This window comes from Nannospalax galili, unplaced genomic scaffold (assembly GCF_000622305.1).
Source record: "Nannospalax galili isolate Female #2095 unplaced genomic scaffold, S.galili_v1.0 scaffold89, whole genome shotgun sequence".
Classification (NCBI taxonomy): domain Eukaryota; kingdom Metazoa; phylum Chordata; class Mammalia; order Rodentia; family Spalacidae; genus Nannospalax; species Nannospalax galili.
The window spans coordinates 878,742-897,820 of record NW_008359211.1 but is presented as its reverse complement, the minus strand read 5'-3'; the positions used below and the strand labels follow the sequence as shown (position 1 = coordinate 897,820).

At 54.7% G+C, this 19,079-nt stretch overlaps 3 protein-coding genes across 4 annotated transcripts; all 3 read left to right on the top strand.

Moving 5' to 3' along the window:
- The first annotated feature begins 1,394 nt into the window (after window positions 1-1,394).
- Gpr152 (G protein-coupled receptor 152) lies at window positions 1,395-2,954 on the top strand. 2 transcript variants are annotated; one of them, XM_008822895.1, is made up of 2 exons: window positions 1,395-2,630; window positions 2,775-2,954. In XM_008822895.1, the coding sequence occupies exons 1-2, from the start codon at window positions 1,395-1,397 to the stop codon at window positions 2,952-2,954; spliced, it is 1,416 nt and encodes a 471-aa protein (XP_008821117.1). The 2 variants fall into 2 exon arrangements, with proteins under 2 accessions (XP_008821117.1, XP_029414384.1); XM_029558524.1 differs by having other exon boundaries at window positions 1,395-2,954.
- A 7,495-nt stretch (window positions 2,955-10,449) lies between these two features.
- On the top strand, window positions 10,450-16,105 carry Coro1b (coronin 1B). Its single transcript, XM_008822894.3, has 11 exons — window positions 10,450-10,591; window positions 11,247-11,449; window positions 11,810-11,932; window positions 12,050-12,179; window positions 12,380-12,561; window positions 12,648-12,767; window positions 13,369-13,473; window positions 13,556-13,701; window positions 14,480-14,537; window positions 15,272-15,535; window positions 15,679-16,105. The coding sequence occupies exons 2-11, from the start codon at window positions 11,249-11,251 to the stop codon at window positions 15,802-15,804; spliced, it is 1,455 nt and encodes a 484-aa protein (XP_008821116.1). The 5' UTR covers window positions 10,450-10,591; window positions 11,247-11,248; the 3' UTR covers window positions 15,805-16,105.
- Window positions 16,106-17,079: 974 nt separating this feature from the next.
- Ptprcap (protein tyrosine phosphatase receptor type C associated protein) lies at window positions 17,080-19,071 on the top strand. Its single transcript, XM_008822889.2, has 2 exons — window positions 17,080-17,123; window positions 18,197-19,071. The coding sequence occupies exons 1-2, from the start codon at window positions 17,121-17,123 to the stop codon at window positions 18,800-18,802; spliced, it is 609 nt and encodes a 202-aa protein (XP_008821111.2). The 5' UTR covers window positions 17,080-17,120; the 3' UTR covers window positions 18,803-19,071.
- The last annotated feature ends 8 nt before the right edge of the window (window positions 19,072-19,079 follow it).

Genomic DNA, 19,079 nt, shown 5'->3' with positions numbered 1-19,079 from the left:
TATTGGGGGTACTCCTTATAATCCCAGCAATCAGGAAGCAGAGGCAGGAGGATCACTGCAAATTTGAGGCCAGACTAGTCTATACATTAAGACTCTGTTTCCAAGAAACAAGAAACAGGGACTGGTGATATGACTGAGTTGGTAGAGTACTTGCCAAGCATGCATGTAACCCTGGGTTCTCTCCCCAGTGCTGCATAAACTGCATGTGGTGGCACATGCCTGCAATCCTAGTGCATTGAAGGTGGAGGCAGGAGGATCAGAAGTTCAAGGCCAGCCTCTAGTACATAATGAATCCAAGACCAGCCTGGACTCTGTGAGACCCTGTCTCAAAAGGAACAAACAAATAAAATATTCAAAGTTGCCGTGCATGGTGGCGCCCGCCTGTAGTCCCAGCACTTGGGAGGCAGAAGCAGATGGATCTCTGTGAGTTCAAGGCCAGTCTAGTCTACATAGTGAGTTCCAGACCAGCTGGAGCTATACAGAGACCTTGTCTCAAAAAGACCAAAAACAGGGCTGGAGAGATGGCTCAGCGGTTAAGAGCACTGACTGCTCTTGCAAGGGACCCAGGTTTGAGTCCCAGCATCCACATGGCAGCTATGAACTGCCTTAACTCCAGTTCCAGGGGAATCCAAAGCCCTCTTCTGACCTCCATGGCAATGCACAACACAGGTGCACTCATATACATGCAGGCAATACACTCATACACGAAAGACTGATGGGCGTGGTGGCACACGCCTTTAATCCCAGCACTTGGGAGGCACAGGCAGGCGGATCTTTGTGAGTTTGAGGCCAGCCTGGTCTACATGGTGAGTTCCAGGACAGCTGGGGCTACAAGGAGACCCTGTCTCAAAAAAGACAAAAAAAAAAAAATTCAAAGTTATGCATGGTGGTACATGCTGGTAATTCCAGCACTTAGAAGGCTGAGGCAGGAGAATTGCCTTAAGTTTAAGGCCATCCTAGTCTACAAAGCAAGTGCCAGGCCAGCCCAGCAAGGGTTCCTAAGTGAGACGCTGCCTTGAAACAGCAAAATTCAATGGCTTGCCCAATATATTTGAAATCTTCCTGTTTAGTCTGCTTGGGCACATAATTCCATGTGGCAGAACAGTTAAGTCTGATCTGAGTTCCAGCACCACTTTACTTATATACGACCTTGATCGAGAGTTAGTGGATAATCCCCTCCTCTCTCCTAAAATGTATTACGGGAAGACCTCATGAGGTCATCTGTTTAAATTGCCTGGCACAGGCTAATTACCCAAAAGTGGTGACACTGGCCCAGAGACCGGGAGTGGTTAGCCTGGAGGTGCATAGCACCATCTCGGTCATTTCGAGTCATCATGCTTTTGTTGATTCAGCAGGCCTGCAGTCCATGCCCAGCAGTACACAGGAGACCCAGAATGGACACTGTTCTAGAAGCTAAGCTGGGTGCCACTGGCCACGGTCCCCGCACAGACTTCGATGATGATGATTACCATCCTCAGGGCAGCTGGGACACAGTCTTCCTGGTCTCTCTGCTGCTTCTGGGACTACCAGCCAATGGGCTGATGGCGTGGCTGGCTGGCTCACAGGCCCGGCACGGGGCTGGCACGAGGCTGGCCCTGCTCCTGCTCAGCCTGGCCCTTTCTGATTTCTTATTCCTGGCAGCAGCGACTTTCCAAATCCTGGAGATCCAGCATGGAGGGCACTGGCCGCTGGGCACCCCCGCCTGTCGTTTCTATTACTTTCTATGGGGTGTGTCCTATTCCTCTGGCCTCTTCCTACTGGCAGCCCTCAGCCTGGACCGCTGCCTGCTGGTACTGTGCCCGAGATGGTACCCAGGGCACCGCCCAGCCCACCTGCCCCTCTGGGTCTGTGCTGGGGTCTGGGTGCTGGCCACCCTTTTCAGTGTGCCCTGGCTGGTCTTCCCCGAAGCCACCGTCTGGTGGTACGACTTGGTCATCTGTCTGGATTTCTGGGACAGTGAGGAATTGCCCTTGCGGATGCTTGAAATCCTGGGGGGCTTTCTGCCCTTCCTCCTGCTGCTGGTCTGCCATGTGCTCACCCAAGCTGCTGCCTGCCGGACCTGCTGCAGTCACCAGCCCCAGCCCCCAGCCAGCCATGGCTTTGCCTGCATAGCCAAAACCATCCTGTCAGCCTATGTGGTGCTGCGGCTGCCGTACCAGCTGGCGCAACTGCTCTACCTGGCTTTCCTGTGGGACTTCTATCCTGGGTACTTGCTCTGGGAGGCACTGATCTATTCTGATTACCTGATCCTGCTCAACAGCTGCCTGAGCCCCTTCCTCTGCCTGGCAGCCAGTGCTGACCTCCGGGCCCTGCTGCGCACAGTGCTCTCCTCCTTTGCAGCTGCTGTCTGTGAGGAACAGCCTGGAAGCTTTACACCAGCTGAGCCACAAACCCAAGTGGCCTCTGAAGGCATGACTCTGCCAGGACCAATGGCTGAGGCCCAGCCACAGTCAGATCCTGTGGTCCAGCCTCAAGTGAACACCTCACTCCAGCCACGATCAGATCCCATTGTTCAGCCTCAGGTGGACTCCCTGGCCCAGCCACCATTGGACCCCATGGTTCAACTTGAGGTGAACTCTCTGATTCTGCCACAGTCAGATTCCGTGGCCCAACCTCAGGCGGACTCCCCAGCCCAGCCACAGTCAGATTCTGTGGCACATCCCCAGGTGGACTCCCTGACCCAGTCACCATTGGACCCCATGGTTCAGCCTGATTTGAAGCCCCCAGCCCAACAACATTTGGATCCTGTGGGTGAGCCACAATCTAGCAATGAGACCCAGATCCCTGCCTGTGGAGCAGAGTCAGTCCCAAACCCTGGTGAGGAAGCCTCCCTTGGCCCATCCCCAGATCCCTCCCCTGGGGCCCCTGAGAACCCAGCCACACCAGCTGTCCCTGAAGGAGAAAGCCCCAACAGTGTTCCTCCAGAGGAGGCCCCCAGTGCAGGCCCTACATGAGTAGTCAGGAAGTCCAGGCCCACTAGGGTGGTAGAGTCAAGAGAGAGCAGATCAGCTAGGTGGGAGGGTAGAGGAACTCACAGTGAAAACCCCACTGAATCTCTCAGGCTTGCAGGGAGGCCTCAGGGGAAGTGAAACCAGTCCAGACAGCGCTATGAATATCCAGAGTCTGGGCCTAACCAGGTTTTTCTATTGCAACCCCCCAATACATGCAGCCACCGACCATCCCTGAGACACCGAGGATGGTCCTGCTGGGATCTGTCCTCCAGTCCCTCCAGATTCCTGCTTCTCCCAGCAAGGGCTACTTTCTCTGGACTTGGTCTGATCTGCTTTTAATCATTCCCTCCTTCTCTCCCTCCCTGTCTGGTCCTCTGGCCTGGCCATCTAAAAGAAAATCCCTCCAGAAAAGGGAGGCTTCCAGGAGCCCATGGCCCCAAGCAGGAGCCTGAGGTCCTCGGGGCCTACATGCTGGCCTTGCATGGCCACTCACCTGCCCCCAGCACACAATGAGCCTGGGACAAGACTTCCCCAGCAATGTGGCCAGAGAGGAGTCAGGAGCAACTGGATTTAAATCCAGCTCTGCCAAACCCTGACTTGGTGACTCTGAACAAGTTCACACTTCAAAAACTGTTTGAGTATTCAATGAGAAAGTGGCACAGCGGCCACGGAGCCTGGCACAGAGTGGGGCTCTGGAAACATACAAAATGGCCCTTCAGGGATTGGAATTGGGTGGCAGGAGGTGGCAGAGCCACCATCTGACTGGAGTACCTAAGAGCCTGTGATTGGCTGGGCTGCAGGCATCCAGACAGCCTGAGGGAGCATGAAGCCACCTCTGTGCCTTGAGGCTGGGGAATTCAAGGGATCTTCAACATCTGACTCCATTCAAGAGTTCAACAAATAGAGCCCCCAGGGAGGGTTGGACAGGCTGTGGAAGCTGAAGGTACACACTGCCCTGGCATTCATGCCCCAGGGGCACAGGTAGGAGGCTACCCAAGGGCAGAGAGCCCTGGGACCATGGGCAAAGATTCCCTGAGGTCAACAGTTCTCTCTAGGGCAGGACCAGCTCTTCCTGTCCAGCTGCAGATGCTGTAAGAAAAAAATACAAAACAGGAAATGCTGAGGGTCTTGTGGGACTCTGCCTCATCTAACAGCTTCTTTCTGCTTCTGTAATTTGCTTGGCTTAAAGATTTAACCCTTGCCATAACTCTAGACATCGCAAAAATGGAGGAATCAGCAGTCAAAATGGAGACAGTGCAGTTTGTCCCTCTGGTTCCCTCAAGCCAAGTGATTTATAAAAGTGAAAAGAGCAGTTAGTCCTAAATAGGGGCAGGGGTCTAGGGAGTCCAGGGGAGGGGGCCAAGGAGGAGGGTTCCACATCAGAAAACACTGACTCCATTTTGGCTGGCTGTTTCAGGCAAGCTCGGACAAGCCCAGGCATGTTGTAAATCTCGAGTTGCTACCCACCCCCCAAGCCATAGATTAAGCAAGCCCGGGCATGTAAAAGCCTTATAAGGTAGAAACAGAAACTTGATAACCGTCAATTGCTTGATTCTCTTGAGGCTGTGGCACGCGCCTGCAAGGATGTGTGGCCCCATCTGAAAGCCATTTATGAGACTGCTCCTCCTCCTACCCCACACAACTACGGGCCTGGCAATTGGGCCTACGTTCGCAGACACCCCAAGAGACCCTAGAACCTTGGAAAGGACCGTACGTGGTGCTCCTGACAACACCGACTGCAGTAAAGGTAGACGGAGTTGCCACCTGGATTCATCACACCCACGTCCTACTAGTGTATCCACACCCAGACCCAGATGATCTTTGCCCTCCGCCGACCTCTATGCCGGATCCTACAACATGGAAGGTCCACAAGGACACGGACAACCCCCTCAAGCTAAGACTGTGCTGCTCTTGATGTTTACTCTGCTGCTTGAAATGGACGTACGTATAACTGCTAACCCTCACCAACCCTACAATCTCACCTGGCAGCTCCTGGACACTTCTACAGGAGACATCCTGGTCTGGACGTCCAAGACAGCCCCACTAAACACCTGGTACCCGAATTAGGCTTCAACCTCACCGCTTACTCCCTGAACAGGACCACTGGGGACTCTGTCATGCTTATTTTATGTCTGTTCTGGGAGCAGGGGAAGAGACTGGAGAAAACGATGTGGGGTAGCCAGCGATTATTTTTCTAAGTCCTGGAGTTGTGTGAGCACGGGGGACATCTATTGGACCGCCTCCGTTACAGATGATCTTATCAAGGTGGTCCGTAATAACACACCCGATATCATTTAACGCGGCCAGAGGGTTGAAACGTGTTCTAGGAGAACAGGCTGTAACCCTGTTAAGGTGGTGTTTACTGATGCAGGAAAGAGACATCACTTGGGAGGCGGGGAAAACCTGGGGATTGAGAACTTTTAACTTTAGCCCAGGGGGTCTCTTCACTATCATCCTCAGAAAAGAAAACCCCAGTTCTCTGATATCCCAAGGAATTGGCCCCAGTCTGGTCTTAGTTCCCCTAAAACCCAACTTCAGCCCTAAGCCCCCACCACCGAGGGAAAATACAACAGTCTCTGGGGGGAAAACAGTAACTGCGGGGGCACCAGCCTCTCCAACCCTGGGCCACCCTATTTGGCCGTGAAGAGTCAAAATGCAAGAGTCAGAATACACTAACTCCATTTGGGCTAGCTGTTTCAGGCAAGCCTGGACAAACCCAGGCATGTTGTAAATCTCCAGTTGTTACCCCCCCCCCAAAAGCCATAGATTGAGCAAGCTCGGGCATGTAAAAGCCTTATAAGGTAGAAACAGAAACTTCTGGCCCTACAGATAACAGTCAGCACATTCCAATGCCCTAAAGACAGCCCCTACCAATAAGAATCCTCCCCATACTCAGAACATAGGACCATCCAATTTTTTTTTTTTTTTTTGGTCTTTTTGAGACAGGGTCTCCCTGTAGCCCCAGCTGTCCTGGAACTCACTATGTTATAAAAAGCTTGCCCCACCCTAGTTTGGGGCTCTCAGTACGGATCCACTCTGTCGGTGAAATCTGAGGGCCCGAGCTTAAGCCCGAATAAAGGCTCTTTGCTGTTGCATACACTCCAGACTTCTTGGTAGTCATCGGGGGGTCGCAAGATCTGGGCATAACAGCCACTGGTTACTACATCCTCAGAAAGGAAACCCCCACCTCACTGGTACCCCAAGGTGTTGACCCCCACCCAGTTTTAGTACCAACCCCTAGAATCCAACCCCAGCCCTAAGCCCCCACCTCTGAGGGAAAGTACAACAGTCTTTCAGAGAGCAGCAGTAGTTGTGGGGATACCTACAGCTTCACCCTCAGACCACCCTATTTGGCTGTTGATCACCTCCACTTTCAAGGTGCTCAATGCCTCTAAGCTGGACCTAACTGTAGAGTGCTGGCTTTGTCTGAGTGCTCAGCTGCCCTTCTATGTGGGCATAGCTGTAGTAGGTAATTACTCCTGAGTTAATAGTAACCAATGCACCTGGAGACAGCAGGGAAAACTTTCTCAACAGCAAGTTACTGGGGCAGGGACCTGTGCCCTGCCCTCTGGTGCCCAGGTACCCTCAGGGCTATGTAACCACGGAGTCTCTGTTTCAAATAGTACTTGTTACTCTGCCACTTCTGGATGGTGGGCTTGCTCCACTGGTTTGACTCCCTGCATTCACGGGACCATCCTTAACAACATGAAAGGTTACTGTGTCATGGAACAGCTATCCCCCAAGATGACTTACTATGAGGAGACCCAGATGGAACTAGCCTCCTCACCCCTTTCCACCTCCAGAACTAAGAGAGCCACAGGGCCAGCGGCTGTTTTGTTATCCTCCTTAATTGGCCTAGGTATAGCTGGGGTGACTGGAGTGGGTGCCTTGGCCTTAATTTTTCAGGACCAAAACTACAAGGATCTCAGGAATCTGGAGCAGTCTGTAACTAAATTAGAACAATCCCTAAACTCATTAGCTAAGGTCGCCTGACAGAATAGAAGAGGTCTTGATCTCCTTCTTGTGCAACAAGGGGGCTTGTGTGCAGCCTTAAAAGAAGAATGCTGTTTTTATGCTAATCATTCTGGTGTGATTAGAGACTCTATGGCTCTGCTCAGTCACTCCAGACTCCTTGGTGGTCACTGGGGGTCGCAAGATCTGGGGTTAACAATCTGTTTCCCACACACTTCCCTCCAATCACTCCCCTCTTCACCCAAACCAGCTTTCTTCTTCTCCCAACGCCCCCAGTTTTGCCAAAGAGGTCTCCTCTTTCCCCATCAACCTTTCCCATTAGTTGAGCACCGTGACCTTGATCCGCCGAGGGATGCCCACAGAAACAGCTGTCCATGAGAGTGAAGGTCTATGTGATGGCGTTTCCCCGGGTGCTTGCCTTGTAAAAAGGCAGTGTAGGCAGCTTGGAGAAGTACAGTTAGATCTGCATGTTGGTTGCTAGTTCCTAACCTCAGTTTTCTTATCTGTGTCGGGCATGGCTCACTCCTGTACTACCAGCACTCAGGATGCTGAGGCAGGAGGATTATGAGTTCAAAGCCAGCTTGGGCCACATAGTGAGTTCTAGGCCAGCCTGAGCTATATAGTGAGACCCTGTGTCCAAAAAGCAAAGGCTGGGGATATAGCCCAGTAGTAGGGTGCTTGTCTAGAATGCCCAAGGTCCTGGGCTCAATGACTAGCATTGCAAAAGCAATGGGAGTGTGTTCCCTTGCTGATGGTCACTAGTGTGGGGTACACAGATGAGAAGGGCACAGACTGGCCATGGAGGCTTCAAAGCATATTTGTAGCATGATGGAACCAAGGCAGGTGGGAGAGATTGTTCTGAAATACTTACTGAATGAATTCCTCTAACAAATATTTAATGAGGATTTACTGGATGCCTTTCTGACCAGCCTTCCATTTTTAGAGATACAAGGGTAGGGTTCAGGGTGTTTCTAAGAGTCATTTGAACCCTGGCTCTATCACTCACCCATTGTGTGGCCTCCAGCAAAGCCCTTGAACTTTTTTGGGACTCAGTTTGCCCATCTGTAAAATGGGAATGATGATAATGTTTGATTCCCTGCCCCCTCACCAACATGCTTGACTCCTGAGTACAGAGTAAGTGTTCAATAACTGACAGACATTAGTTTGATATGTCAGTGAACACCCTGGGGGCCAGGTATTGGCCTCCCTGCCCTGCCTTAGTGCCTCCTCCCCATGCCCCTGCACATTTGTTAGAGTTCACAGTCTTTGAGAACAGGGCCTAGATTTCTGTCCCCCTTGGGGCATTCTGTATTGACCTGCTTCCTTCTCCTGATGGGGGATCCCAAAGCCACTTCAACCTGGCAGACAGATCAGTAAATAAAATCTCAACCTCACCTACCTGCCTTCAACTCTAACCCAATCCCCACCCCCAAGCCCTGCCTCTTAGAGAATGGGCCAGTCCCTCTTCCCAGGTTCCTAAGGGGAGTCCCACCCACAAAGGGAGAATTGCTGCTCAGAAGAAAGAGCTATACCCTGAAATACTTTGCAGGATCCAGAGGAGTTTTAGTGGGTCATGAAAGAGGTTTGTAGTAGAAGAAATGGAACCAGGAGGGGAGGGCTCAGCCTCAAAACAGTCCCCAGCTCACCCCAACACGCCCCATGGCCTTCTGCGGGGACTCCCTCTTCCTCCAGGTGAGATCCCCATGTTTTCTTCAGAGACACCAGATATTGGTTCTGAGAGCTTTGAATATAAATATTTTGCAGTTCTATATTCAAGCCTGCTGCTCCTTCATTCATTAACTCAGCCTGATGTGGTCTACTGCTGGATGCTTGGTCTTCTGGGCACCGGAAGCACAGCAGGGGAGAACCAAGACAAAGTTCCCTGTCTTCCACTTGCAGGCATCCTAGCCCGGTGCAGCTAGGATACAAATAATTACACAATGTAGCACCTGGGGGTGACTAAGGACAAGATGGTAGGAACAGGGGAAGGCCAGACAGTGACCTGGTGAGAGCAGAATCTAGGAGAGCCCTCAGGGGAGGGGACAGTTGAGCAGGGGCCTGGAATCAGTGAAGGATGGGGCTTTCTCAAGGCCCAGAGGGAAGAGCTTCCAGATGGAGGGAGGGAACGGGATGTGCAGGCCTGGGGCGGGAGTGAAGGCACTGTGCTTCAGGCACTGGAGACTCTAGATATCACTGGGCCAGAGAGAGGGCAGTAGAGGGTGCAGAGGGGTCAGACAGGAGGCTAAACGGGAAACACAGCCACCGTGGATTTTATTCAAACTGTGGCAATGGGGGGTGGTGGTAAGAGAACTGTAGGCTGAGCACAGAGCCTCACCCACTCCCCAAATCAAGCCATGTGGCCACTTCCTAGTTCCCACACTCCAGTCTGCCTGGCCCCCAGGGTTTATGAGCTGTGGGAAATGCAAATACTTCGGAGCCAACAAATTGAGATTGAATCTCAGCTGGTGGACCACAGGCCTCTCTGGGCCTGTTTCCTCACAGAGTATGGGGACCACTGAGATGGGACACAAAATCCCTCCAGCCTCCCCCACACAGCTGGGGCTTCATGCAGAGATTTTTACCTCTGCTCTTCCTTCCTACCCTGTCTCTCTTCTCTCTCTGGGAAAGATCTTGTTATCACCACTGGTGATCCAGGATGGTGGACAAACAGGAAGAAGGGAAACACTACCAGATAGGGACCTAAGTCCTCCCTGGTGAGACTGGATGGGGGCAGATCTAGGGAGGCCAATCCAGGGCTGCAGTAGATGGAGGAGAGGAAGATGCTGAATCTACAGGTCATCCTCCACTTCCATTTTTAATAAGTCTGGACAGCTTCACAACTGCTTCCTTTAGCCTCTTCAGTTTACATAGCTGAGAGCATGAACTCTCAGCCTTAAAACATGCATGTGAGGGAGCTGGAGAGATGGCTTAGTGGTTAAGAGCACCAGCTGCTCTTGCATAAAACCCAGGTTCAAATTCCTGCACCCACATGGCAGCTAACAACTGTCTGTAACTCCAGTTCCAGGGGATTCAACGCCCTTTTCTGACCTCAGAGAGCATTGCATGACACGGATGCACTCACATACATGCAGGCAACACACTCATACACAGAAGAGGGCTTCGAATTCCCCTGGAACTGGAGTTAAGGACAGTTCGTAGCAGCCATGTGGGTGCTGGGACTCGAACCCGGGTCCTCTACAAGAGCCGTCAGTGCTCTTAACCGCTGAGCCATCTCTCCAGCCCCTTATAAATAAATAATTATTTTTTTAAAAAATGCATGTGAAACTGACCCAGTAGACAGTTTTGGAGGCTGGGAGGGGGAACCCCGGAGTTGGCACTGGGTGGGGGAATCAAGGGTCAGGCTTCACCTCTCCAGGACACTCCTGAGGATGCACCGGCCCACCTCCCTGGCCAGCAGCACCCAGGCCGTCCCCCTGCAGTCGCCGCCCTAGCCAGGGAACAGCTCCAGAGCCGAAGCTGCCAGGCCCCGCCCCTGGAGGGCGTGGTCTACCAAATCTCCGCCCCCCCGCCTTCTGCGCGTGACCTCGCCTCGCCCCCGCCGTATTCCTCTGTCACTTCCTGATTCCCGCTTCCTGCTTCCCAGAAACCGGGATCCGGAGCCGCCCGAGGTCGCCGCAACCCCCGGCGCCCCTGGCGAGCGGCGAGCGGTGAGCGTGGCGAGGCCGGGCTGGGGTCGCGAACGCGGGCCTGGGCCCTGGGCGGGGGGCGCGAGCCCGAGGGCCGCGTCCCCGCGGGGCACCCCACCCGGATCCCCCGGCCCTCCTAGCCGTCCTGGACCATCTGGGAAGTCGGGTTTCTGGTTCACCTTGGACCGGGTTCGGGAGCCGTCCTGGGATGCTCGGCGCCTGACAGCGCCGCCCTGTCCTGTGCTCCTCCCTGGGTCCCTAGGCCGGGCGTCCTGCAGCTCTGTGCCCATTCTCCGGGTCTCAGAGCCTAGGGGAGACCTTTCCGACCTCCTCTCCTCCCCATCACCCAAGCCTCCAAACTCTGAGCATGAAATGGTGCTTTGGAACCAACTGGGACCTACAGAAGACCTAAGCTCTCTCTCTCTTTCGCCCCCCTCCCAACACATACCAGAGCCTGGTTGGGATTTGGGAGAGTCTTTGGGTCTGCACCTGTGAGCCCATTCTATAACTGGGGAAACCGAGACTCCCCAGACTTGGTTAACCGAGACTTGGTTATTAAGACCAAGTCCCCAGTTCCATGCTCTGCGTGTCTCTTCTTGGTGTCTCTTCTTGGAGGCCCCGGAGGGCTAGGAGTTGTTGAAAGGGCAGAACTGATTCGGGTCTCTCTGCCCTGCAGACATGTCCTTCCGAAAAGTGGTGCGGCAGAGCAAATTCCGGCATGTGTTCGGGCAGCCGGTCAAGAATGACCAGTGTTACGAGGACATTCGAGTGTCCCGGGTTACCTGGGACAGTACCTTCTGCGCGGTCAACCCCAAATTCCTGGCAGTGATTGTAGAAGCCAGCGGTGGGGGTGCCTTTCTGGTGCTCCCCTTAAGTAAGGTGGGCCCACAACTGGTCAGGGTGGGGAGGAGGAATGGAGGCACCCTGGTCACACCTGTGGGTGTTTTGTGCACTTGCTGGCATTCTCTTGCCCTGTGGCCACTGCTGGACAGGTGTCATAATCCAGATTTATTGCCCCAGAGGTGTTTGCCCAGGTAGGAAAAGTATTTATTGCCACCAAGTCAGGCTAGAAGGTTACAGGTGTTTCTTGTTTGGTGGTGGTGGGTGGGGCAGAGTCACATCTAGGCCACTGGGAATCAGGGTAGGCACATCATTCTTACACCATGGAGGGGGTCACAGATTCTGGGAGGAATGGAGACCACAGGGTCTTGGGTCTCCTCTGCCCCTTTATGCCTGCAGACCGGCCGCATTGACAAGGCCTACCCGACAGTGTGTGGGCACACGGGACCTGTTCTGGATATTGATTGGTGCCCCCACAATGATGAGGTCATTGCCAGTGGCTCAGAGGACTGCACAGTCATGGTGAGCACAAGACTGTTCAGGGGAGGGTCTTGGAGTGTGGCTAGAGGCTGGTGGCTTGAACCTGCTGGCAGCAGGGGCAAGCAGAGGCCTGAGCCCATCATTCCCTCCCCACTACAGGTGTGGCAGATTCCAGAGAATGGGCTGACCTCCCCTCTGACGGAGCCAGTAGTAGTGCTCGAGGGGCATACCAAGCGTGTGGGCATCATCACCTGGCACCCCACAGCCCGAAATGTGTTACTCAGTGCAGGTCTGCACCACCTCCCACTGCAACTTTCATACCCATCTCCATAGGTGGTTCTGGAATAGTCCAGAAGCCTCTCCCAGGCCCATCAGACAGATGGGGAAGCTAATGCCTATGGAGAGATGGAAACCTGGTTTAGCCCAGAAGAGTGAGCAGATTATGTCTGGTGGGCTGATGGCCTGAGCCAATGGTCCCTTGCCCACCAGGTTGTGACAATGTGGTGCTCATCTGGAATGTGGGCACTGCAGAGGAGCTGTACCGCCTAGACAGCCTGCATCCTGACCTCATCTACAACGTCAGCTGGAACTACAACGGGAGCCTCTTTTGCTCGGCTTGCAAGGACAAGAGTGTCCGCATCGTCGACCCCCGGCGGGGCACCTTGGTGGCAGTAAGTGATCCTGGAGGGCAAAGACAGTGATGGACAGGCTCAGGGGTCTTGATCTGCACTGTCCTGACCATTTGTCCCTCCCACAGGAACGTGAGAAAGCTCATGAAGGGGCCCGGCCCATGAGGGCTATCTTCCTGGCTGATGGCAAGGTGTTCACCACGGGTTTTAGCCGCATGAGTGAGAGGCAGCTGGCACTCTGGGACCCAGTGAGTGATGGAACTGGGAGGAGGCAGGCTTGAGGCCTGGGCCCCCGCCCTGGGATGCTCCACCCTCGCCAGGCAGGCAGAGGTCAACCTGGAGGAGAGGCCTGTAGTGTTTAGATCCTCAGGCTGACCCTTGAGACTCCTAGAACCTTGCCTGACCCTCACTTCTCTGCTTCCTGTCCTGCATGGCATTCAGCCAGTGCCCCCCACATCTTTGTCACATTGTTACTGCCCACAGAAAAAAGCTCTTCTGCTGGCATGAACCATGTAGGTGCCCTCCTCCAAGAAGCACCTCCCTCCCCAGTCCCTGCAGAGCTGCACTTTGTCTCTGCAGAATATTCCTGCACAGTGAACTCAAGGGCCCCTTTGAGGCCTGGGCTAGTGCCAACTGGACCCCCTCAGCCTTCCTGTGGCAGGGACTTCCTCAGTACATACCAACTGACTCCGGAATAGTCTTAAGGCTTGGAGGAGGCTGGGCTAATGGGGCCTGGGAATAGAGAAAACAAGCATGTTGGGAGGTGTTGCCAGTTGTATGAGACTGGCCAGTCCTGGAGTGTTTGGATGGGAAGAGTCTGGTTTGGCCTGATTTGCCCCCATGTGCTAGGAAAACCTGGAGGAGCCCATGGCCCTACAGGAGCTGGACTCGAGCAATGGGGCCCTGCTGCCATTCTATGATCCTGACACCAGTGTGGTCTATGTCTGTGGCAAGGTGAGTGGATGGAATGGCTGGGTGGGGCTTGTGGAGGTAGGGGAAGGGCCTGGCTAAGTACTGACCTTCCCTACTCCCACAGGGTGACTCTAGCATCCGGTACTTTGAGATCACAGATGAGCCCCCCTACATCCACTTTCTGAACACATTCACCAGCAAAGAACCTCAGAGAGGCATGGGCAGCATGCCCAAGAGGGGCTTGGAGGTCAGCAAGTGTGAGATTGCCCGGTAAGAGGGGCCTCCAAGACAGCTGTCTGTAGGGAGAGCTCACTGGGACCCACTCTGGGGGTCAGGCTGTGAGCAGGGGACAGGTCATGGGCATCCAAGGTAAGAGTTCTGATCATGGAGGCTAAGCTGGGCATAGTGGCTAGTGTGTACCTGTAATCCCAGCACTTGAGAGGCTGAGGCAGAATAAGTATAGAGGTCAAGCCTGGGCGATGTATGAGTTTGAAGTCAGCCTGAACTGTTTGTCTCAAACAAAACTAAAACACAGGAAAAAATGGGCTGGAGTATAGCTCAGTTGGAGTGCTTGCCTAGCATAAAGGTTTGGGTTGCATCCCAGCATGCCTGTAATCTCAGTGCTCAGGAGGTGGAAGTAGGAAGATCAGAAGTTCAGGGTCACCCTTAGCTACATAGTGAGTTCAAGGCCAACCTGAAAGGGAGTGGCATGAACCATGCAGGCCTTAAACCAGTACACTGGGAGGCAACAAGTGACAAGTGGATCTCTGACTTCCAGGCCAGCCAGGGCTATGTAGTAAGACCATCTCAAAAAAAAAAGGGGGGGGAAAAAGAAGCCACAGAGGTCAGAGGTTATCCAAACCAAGGGATCAATCAGTGGTCAGTCTTCTGGGACCCTTGAGGCAGAGTAGGCTGTGGGCCCAAATCAGAAGGCAGCCAAATGTGGGGTCTCAGGTCAGCCTGTGGGAATGCCTTGGTGGAATGATGTGGGGGTGGGGGAACTGGAGAGGTGTAAGAGGTCGACCCATGGCTTCTTCCCCTTTTCCAGGTTCTACAAACTGCACGAGCGCAAGTGTGAGCCCATTGTCATGACTGTGCCAAGGAAGGTGAGGCAGCTGACTCCCCAGCCAGCCCACTCCCTTCTCTCAGAAGGGCCTGGCAGAGGTGATGGGGGAGGCTGGTGAATGGGTGTGGCCTATGGGCTGGACAGATGCCAGGGAGGGCTGAGCAGCCAGTTGTTGCAGCAGTGACACCCAGGGTGAGCTGAGGTCCTGCCATGGCAGAAGTCAGGCCTCAGCAGAATAGCAGACTGGGATGGTGCCCTCTGGGGGAGGGTAGTGGGAGGAGGGCAGGAAGTGAGAATGAAGAGAGACAGGGGCTTTGGCTGTGATCCCGGTGGGGAGGGACCAGGCCACGTGTGGCTTGGCCTCCGATGCTCAGCCAGGAGCCTGGGACATACTCCCACTGTTCTTCAGTTGGTGTTCAGGGTGCCAGGCACGTCCTTGAGCAGAGCTAGAAAGGAGAAGAGGGCCTGCTCCAGAGCTCACAATCTGTGGCCCCCAGAATCCCACAAAGCCACAGAGCTGGCCTCTGTGGTTGGCTGGGGAGGGTGGTGACTCAGGAAGGTTGGGCAGGGCTTCATGGGAGCCCTTGGTGGCAAGTCCAGAAGGAAAAGTGAAAAGGGAGATTTGAGCTCTGAAAGGTCCCTAGAGACAAGGCCATTGGGGGAGCACAGCCAGGAGGGTGTGGAGGAGGCAGCCACTCAGGCCAGATGTGAGACCCCTGGTAGTACCACCCAGCTGATTCTGACCTTCCCCTTCCCCCTATCCCCACCACACAGTCAGACCTCTTCCAGGACGACCTATACCCTGACACGGCTGGGCCGGATGCAGCCCTAGAGGCAGAGGATTGGGTGAGTGGGCACGATGCTGATCCGATCCTCATCTCACTACGTGAAGCCTATGTACCCACCAAACAACGGGACTTGAAGGTCAGCCGGCGCAACGTGCTGTCCAACAGCCGACCTGCCAGCTCCAGCCGCTCTGGAGCTTCCACACCCGCTGCCATTGCTGATGCCCCCAGTGGCAGCCTTACTGGGGCTGGGGTATGTACTCGCCAGTCAGGGGAGGTATCAGTCCAGTCTGTTGAGTGTGCTTGGACCATTTGCTGGCCCTCTCTGTGCGTCTGCCCTGGAGTAGTTTGGGGAGGTTGTGGCTGATGGCCTCTGACCCCCTGATGTCCTTGCAGGAGTCTGGGAAGCTGGAGGAAGTGATGCAGGAGCTGCGGGCACTGCGGGCGCTGGTCAAGGATCAGGGAGAGCGCATCAGCCGCCTGGAACAGCAGCTTGGCCTTATGGAGAATGGGGATGCATAGGACAACCAGCCAGGGACCTGCTCCCAACATCGCCTCCTCCTCCACCCCCTTCTCCCCTAGCTTCTGCTGCCAGGTCACACAAGGCAGTTGGCTACTCAGCACATCTGGGGCAAGTCGTGGCCAGTTTGCACCTCTCTGCAGGTTGGAGGCACCACCTGGCTTTCAGGTTTTTTACCATGGCAAGCTCCCAAGCACTCTAAGGGACCATCTCCCCCACCTGCCCAGCTGTCTGCCCCCTCACCAGAGAAAGCAGCAGAAATGGATTCTATATTTTCGTTCCAAATAAAATTCTCTTTCTAAAAACCAGGTTTGACCTCCTGCTGTGGGGCAGGTTGGGGCGGGTGCCAGGAAGGGAAGTCTACAAACCTGAGGCAGATGAATGTGGAAATCACAGATGTAAATTGAGCATGGCTCACACCTTTAATCCCAGCACTTGGGAGATAGAGGCAGGTGGATCTCAGAGATCAAGGCCAGCCTGGTCTACCTAGCAGGCTCTAGACCAGCTGGGGCTACAGTGAGACCCTATCTCAAAAAACCAAAATAGTCACACATATGAGAAAGACCCAGAGGCTGGGAGCAGCCCCATTTAGTACATCTGAATTTTACCATGCAGAGAAACGGAAGCAAAAGGCTCCTACAGGGTCAGTGAGATGGCTCAGTGGGTAAAACCACTTGCCAACCTGACAAGCTTGATGGCCTGTGTTCCATCCCTGAAACCTACAGGTGGGGGATAGACACCCAACTCCCAAAAGTTGTTCTCTGACCTCCACACATGTGCTTGTGTGTCCATAAGCACACACACACACCATTACCCCATTTTTTTCTTAAAACAAGCTTACCAGAGCCCAGGTGTGGCGTACACCTTTAATCCCAGCACTTGGAAGGTAGAGGCAGATGGACCTTTGTGAGATTGAGGCTATCCTGGTCTACATAGCAGCTTCCAGGCCAGCTGGGTCTATAGTGAGACCCTGTCTTAAAAAAAAAAAAAAAATGGCTAATAGAGGATGTATCCAAAGCGGTGTCCTGCTTTGAGATAGGTGCCCACTTCCCCCACCTTTGGAGGCCTGGACACAAGCCCTGTAGCCCCAGCCTTATCCAGAAAGACCTGGGAAGATTTGGTATGGGTCTTGGGTGGTTTTGAGAGGCTGAGGCCCCAAGAGGGTCCTGTGACAAACTAGAGTGGGTGGGGTATTGTGGGCAGGAAACGGAAGCATCAGTAACTCCCACCAGCAGCTGAAGGCAAGAGTTCTGAGCTCACTTCGTGTTCAACACAGCCAGAGCCAGAGGTGGGTGCCCTCTCAGAGGCCAGCAGATCAATGGTGAGCAAGAGCGTTCTGGGAAGTTGGGGGACAGTGGGCTGGGGCTGGACTATCCCTCACAGGGACCTGGACAGAAGCAGGACCCAGGACTAATGTGGGGTAGAAGCTAGGCCTCCCCTCAGAGCCTGGCTCTGGGATGCCTCTACTGCTTTACTCTAGGCTCAGCTCCACTTCCAGATGCTTGGGATAGCCCCTCATCTGGTCCCCTCAGGAGCTGAGCTTGGGTAGGACTTCCACCCTTGGAGCCTGATGGGCTAGGAGAAAGCTATACCCAGCCGCCCTCCCCCTGCTACCACCCCTCACACACACCTGACTTGTTCCAACCGCAGGCTTCCTCTGACAGCTGCACCCCCGCCCTGGCCCTGCACACTTGAGGCCCTCTGGGGCAGGACAGATGGGGAGCTGAACGGAAACCATGCAGTTGGGGCAGCCCCACTGCTGAGAGGTGGGGAGTCTCAGGGATCCCTGTCGCGGGACCCAGCAAAGGATGGGCACCTAGGGGTTGGTGCAGCTTCCTCCATCCTCAAGGCTCCTTCCCTCCCTTAAATATCCCCCACTGTCCAGACAGGCAGCTAAAACATGTCCAGCTAATGTTTATTGAACATCTATCTACATGCCACATATGGTTTTAGATGTTTGCCCCCCAAATCCCATCATCTTGTAGTTTATTCTGTTGGACAGTTAAGGCAACAAATAACAGATTTCTCTCCTGTGTGGGGTGTGGTGGGAAAGACAGAGTGGTCAGTGGACCTGGGGGTGCCAAGGGGGTGGGCTGGTCAGAAGCAAGTTAGCTGTCAAGGTCTGGTGGGGCCTCACCAGCGAGGGCTACGCCAAGGCAAGCAGGCAGCCATGAGGCTCTGGGGTGCAGCATCTAGGCAGGGGACAGGCAGTGCACAGGCCTCAGGCAGCTGCAGACTCAGGAGAGTGAGAGGGCTGGGTTTAAAGCTGATCTTGACCAAATAAGGACTGGAGCTTTTCTATTTGATTCTCCCTACTTTGCCTGAGAGGCAGCTGAGGACCCTGTGAGGAAGTCTCCTCAGGTGACAACTCCCCCTCCCCACTGTCTCTCACAGGCTCTGCCCGGTGCCCTTGGCCTTGGGGCACTGCTGGCCCTGCCGGGGGCCCTGGGCTCCGGGGATGGCACCGAGGACGGTGAGGGCTCCAGCTCTGTGACCATTGTACTACTCCTTCTGCTCTTGCTGCTGCTTGTCACTGGCCTGGCCTTGGCCTGGCACCGCCTCAACCGTGACTCCGGAGGCTACTACCACCCGGCACGCCTGGGTGCTGCCTTGTGGGGCCATACCCGCCGCCTGCTCTGGGCTAGCCCCGCAGGCCGCTGGCTTCGGGCCCGCACTGACCAGGGATCCCCAGAGGACCCAGAGCTGCAGGAGGATGAGCAGGACGCAGAAGATGATTTCATGATGGATGGTGGCCCAGCGGGGACTAAACCCCGGGAAGAGGAGCAGCAGTGTGAAGCAGGCACCCAAGCAGCGCGAGCCCCAGAAGCACAGGATACGGACAGCGAAGGCGGCCTGGACCTTGGCTCCCAGGGGCCAGTGGGCTCAGGCAGTAGTGCCGAGGCCCTTCTGAGTGACCTACATGCTTTTTCAGGCAGTGCGGCCTGGGATGACAGTAGTGGGGGAGCAGGGGCCCAGGGCCTCCATGTCACCGCACTGTAGGAGCCAGCTTGGTGTCCTATCCCTGCCCCAGCCTCTAACAATGCCCGTGCAGCCATGGTGGAACACAGCATGCCCTGGACTTGTGGTCATTCCACCCCCGCCATGACTGTCCCCTCTATCAGCTCCCAGTGCGTGTATCCCCACCCCCTCCTGAGGGCCACCCATCCCACAGGTACTGGGCAGCCATTGGAAATAAAACCCCTCAGGTCTGTGGTACGGCCCCTCCTCTCCCTAAACGGGCTGCTCCTATGTCCTGGAGTTCAGCAAGAGCCACTCG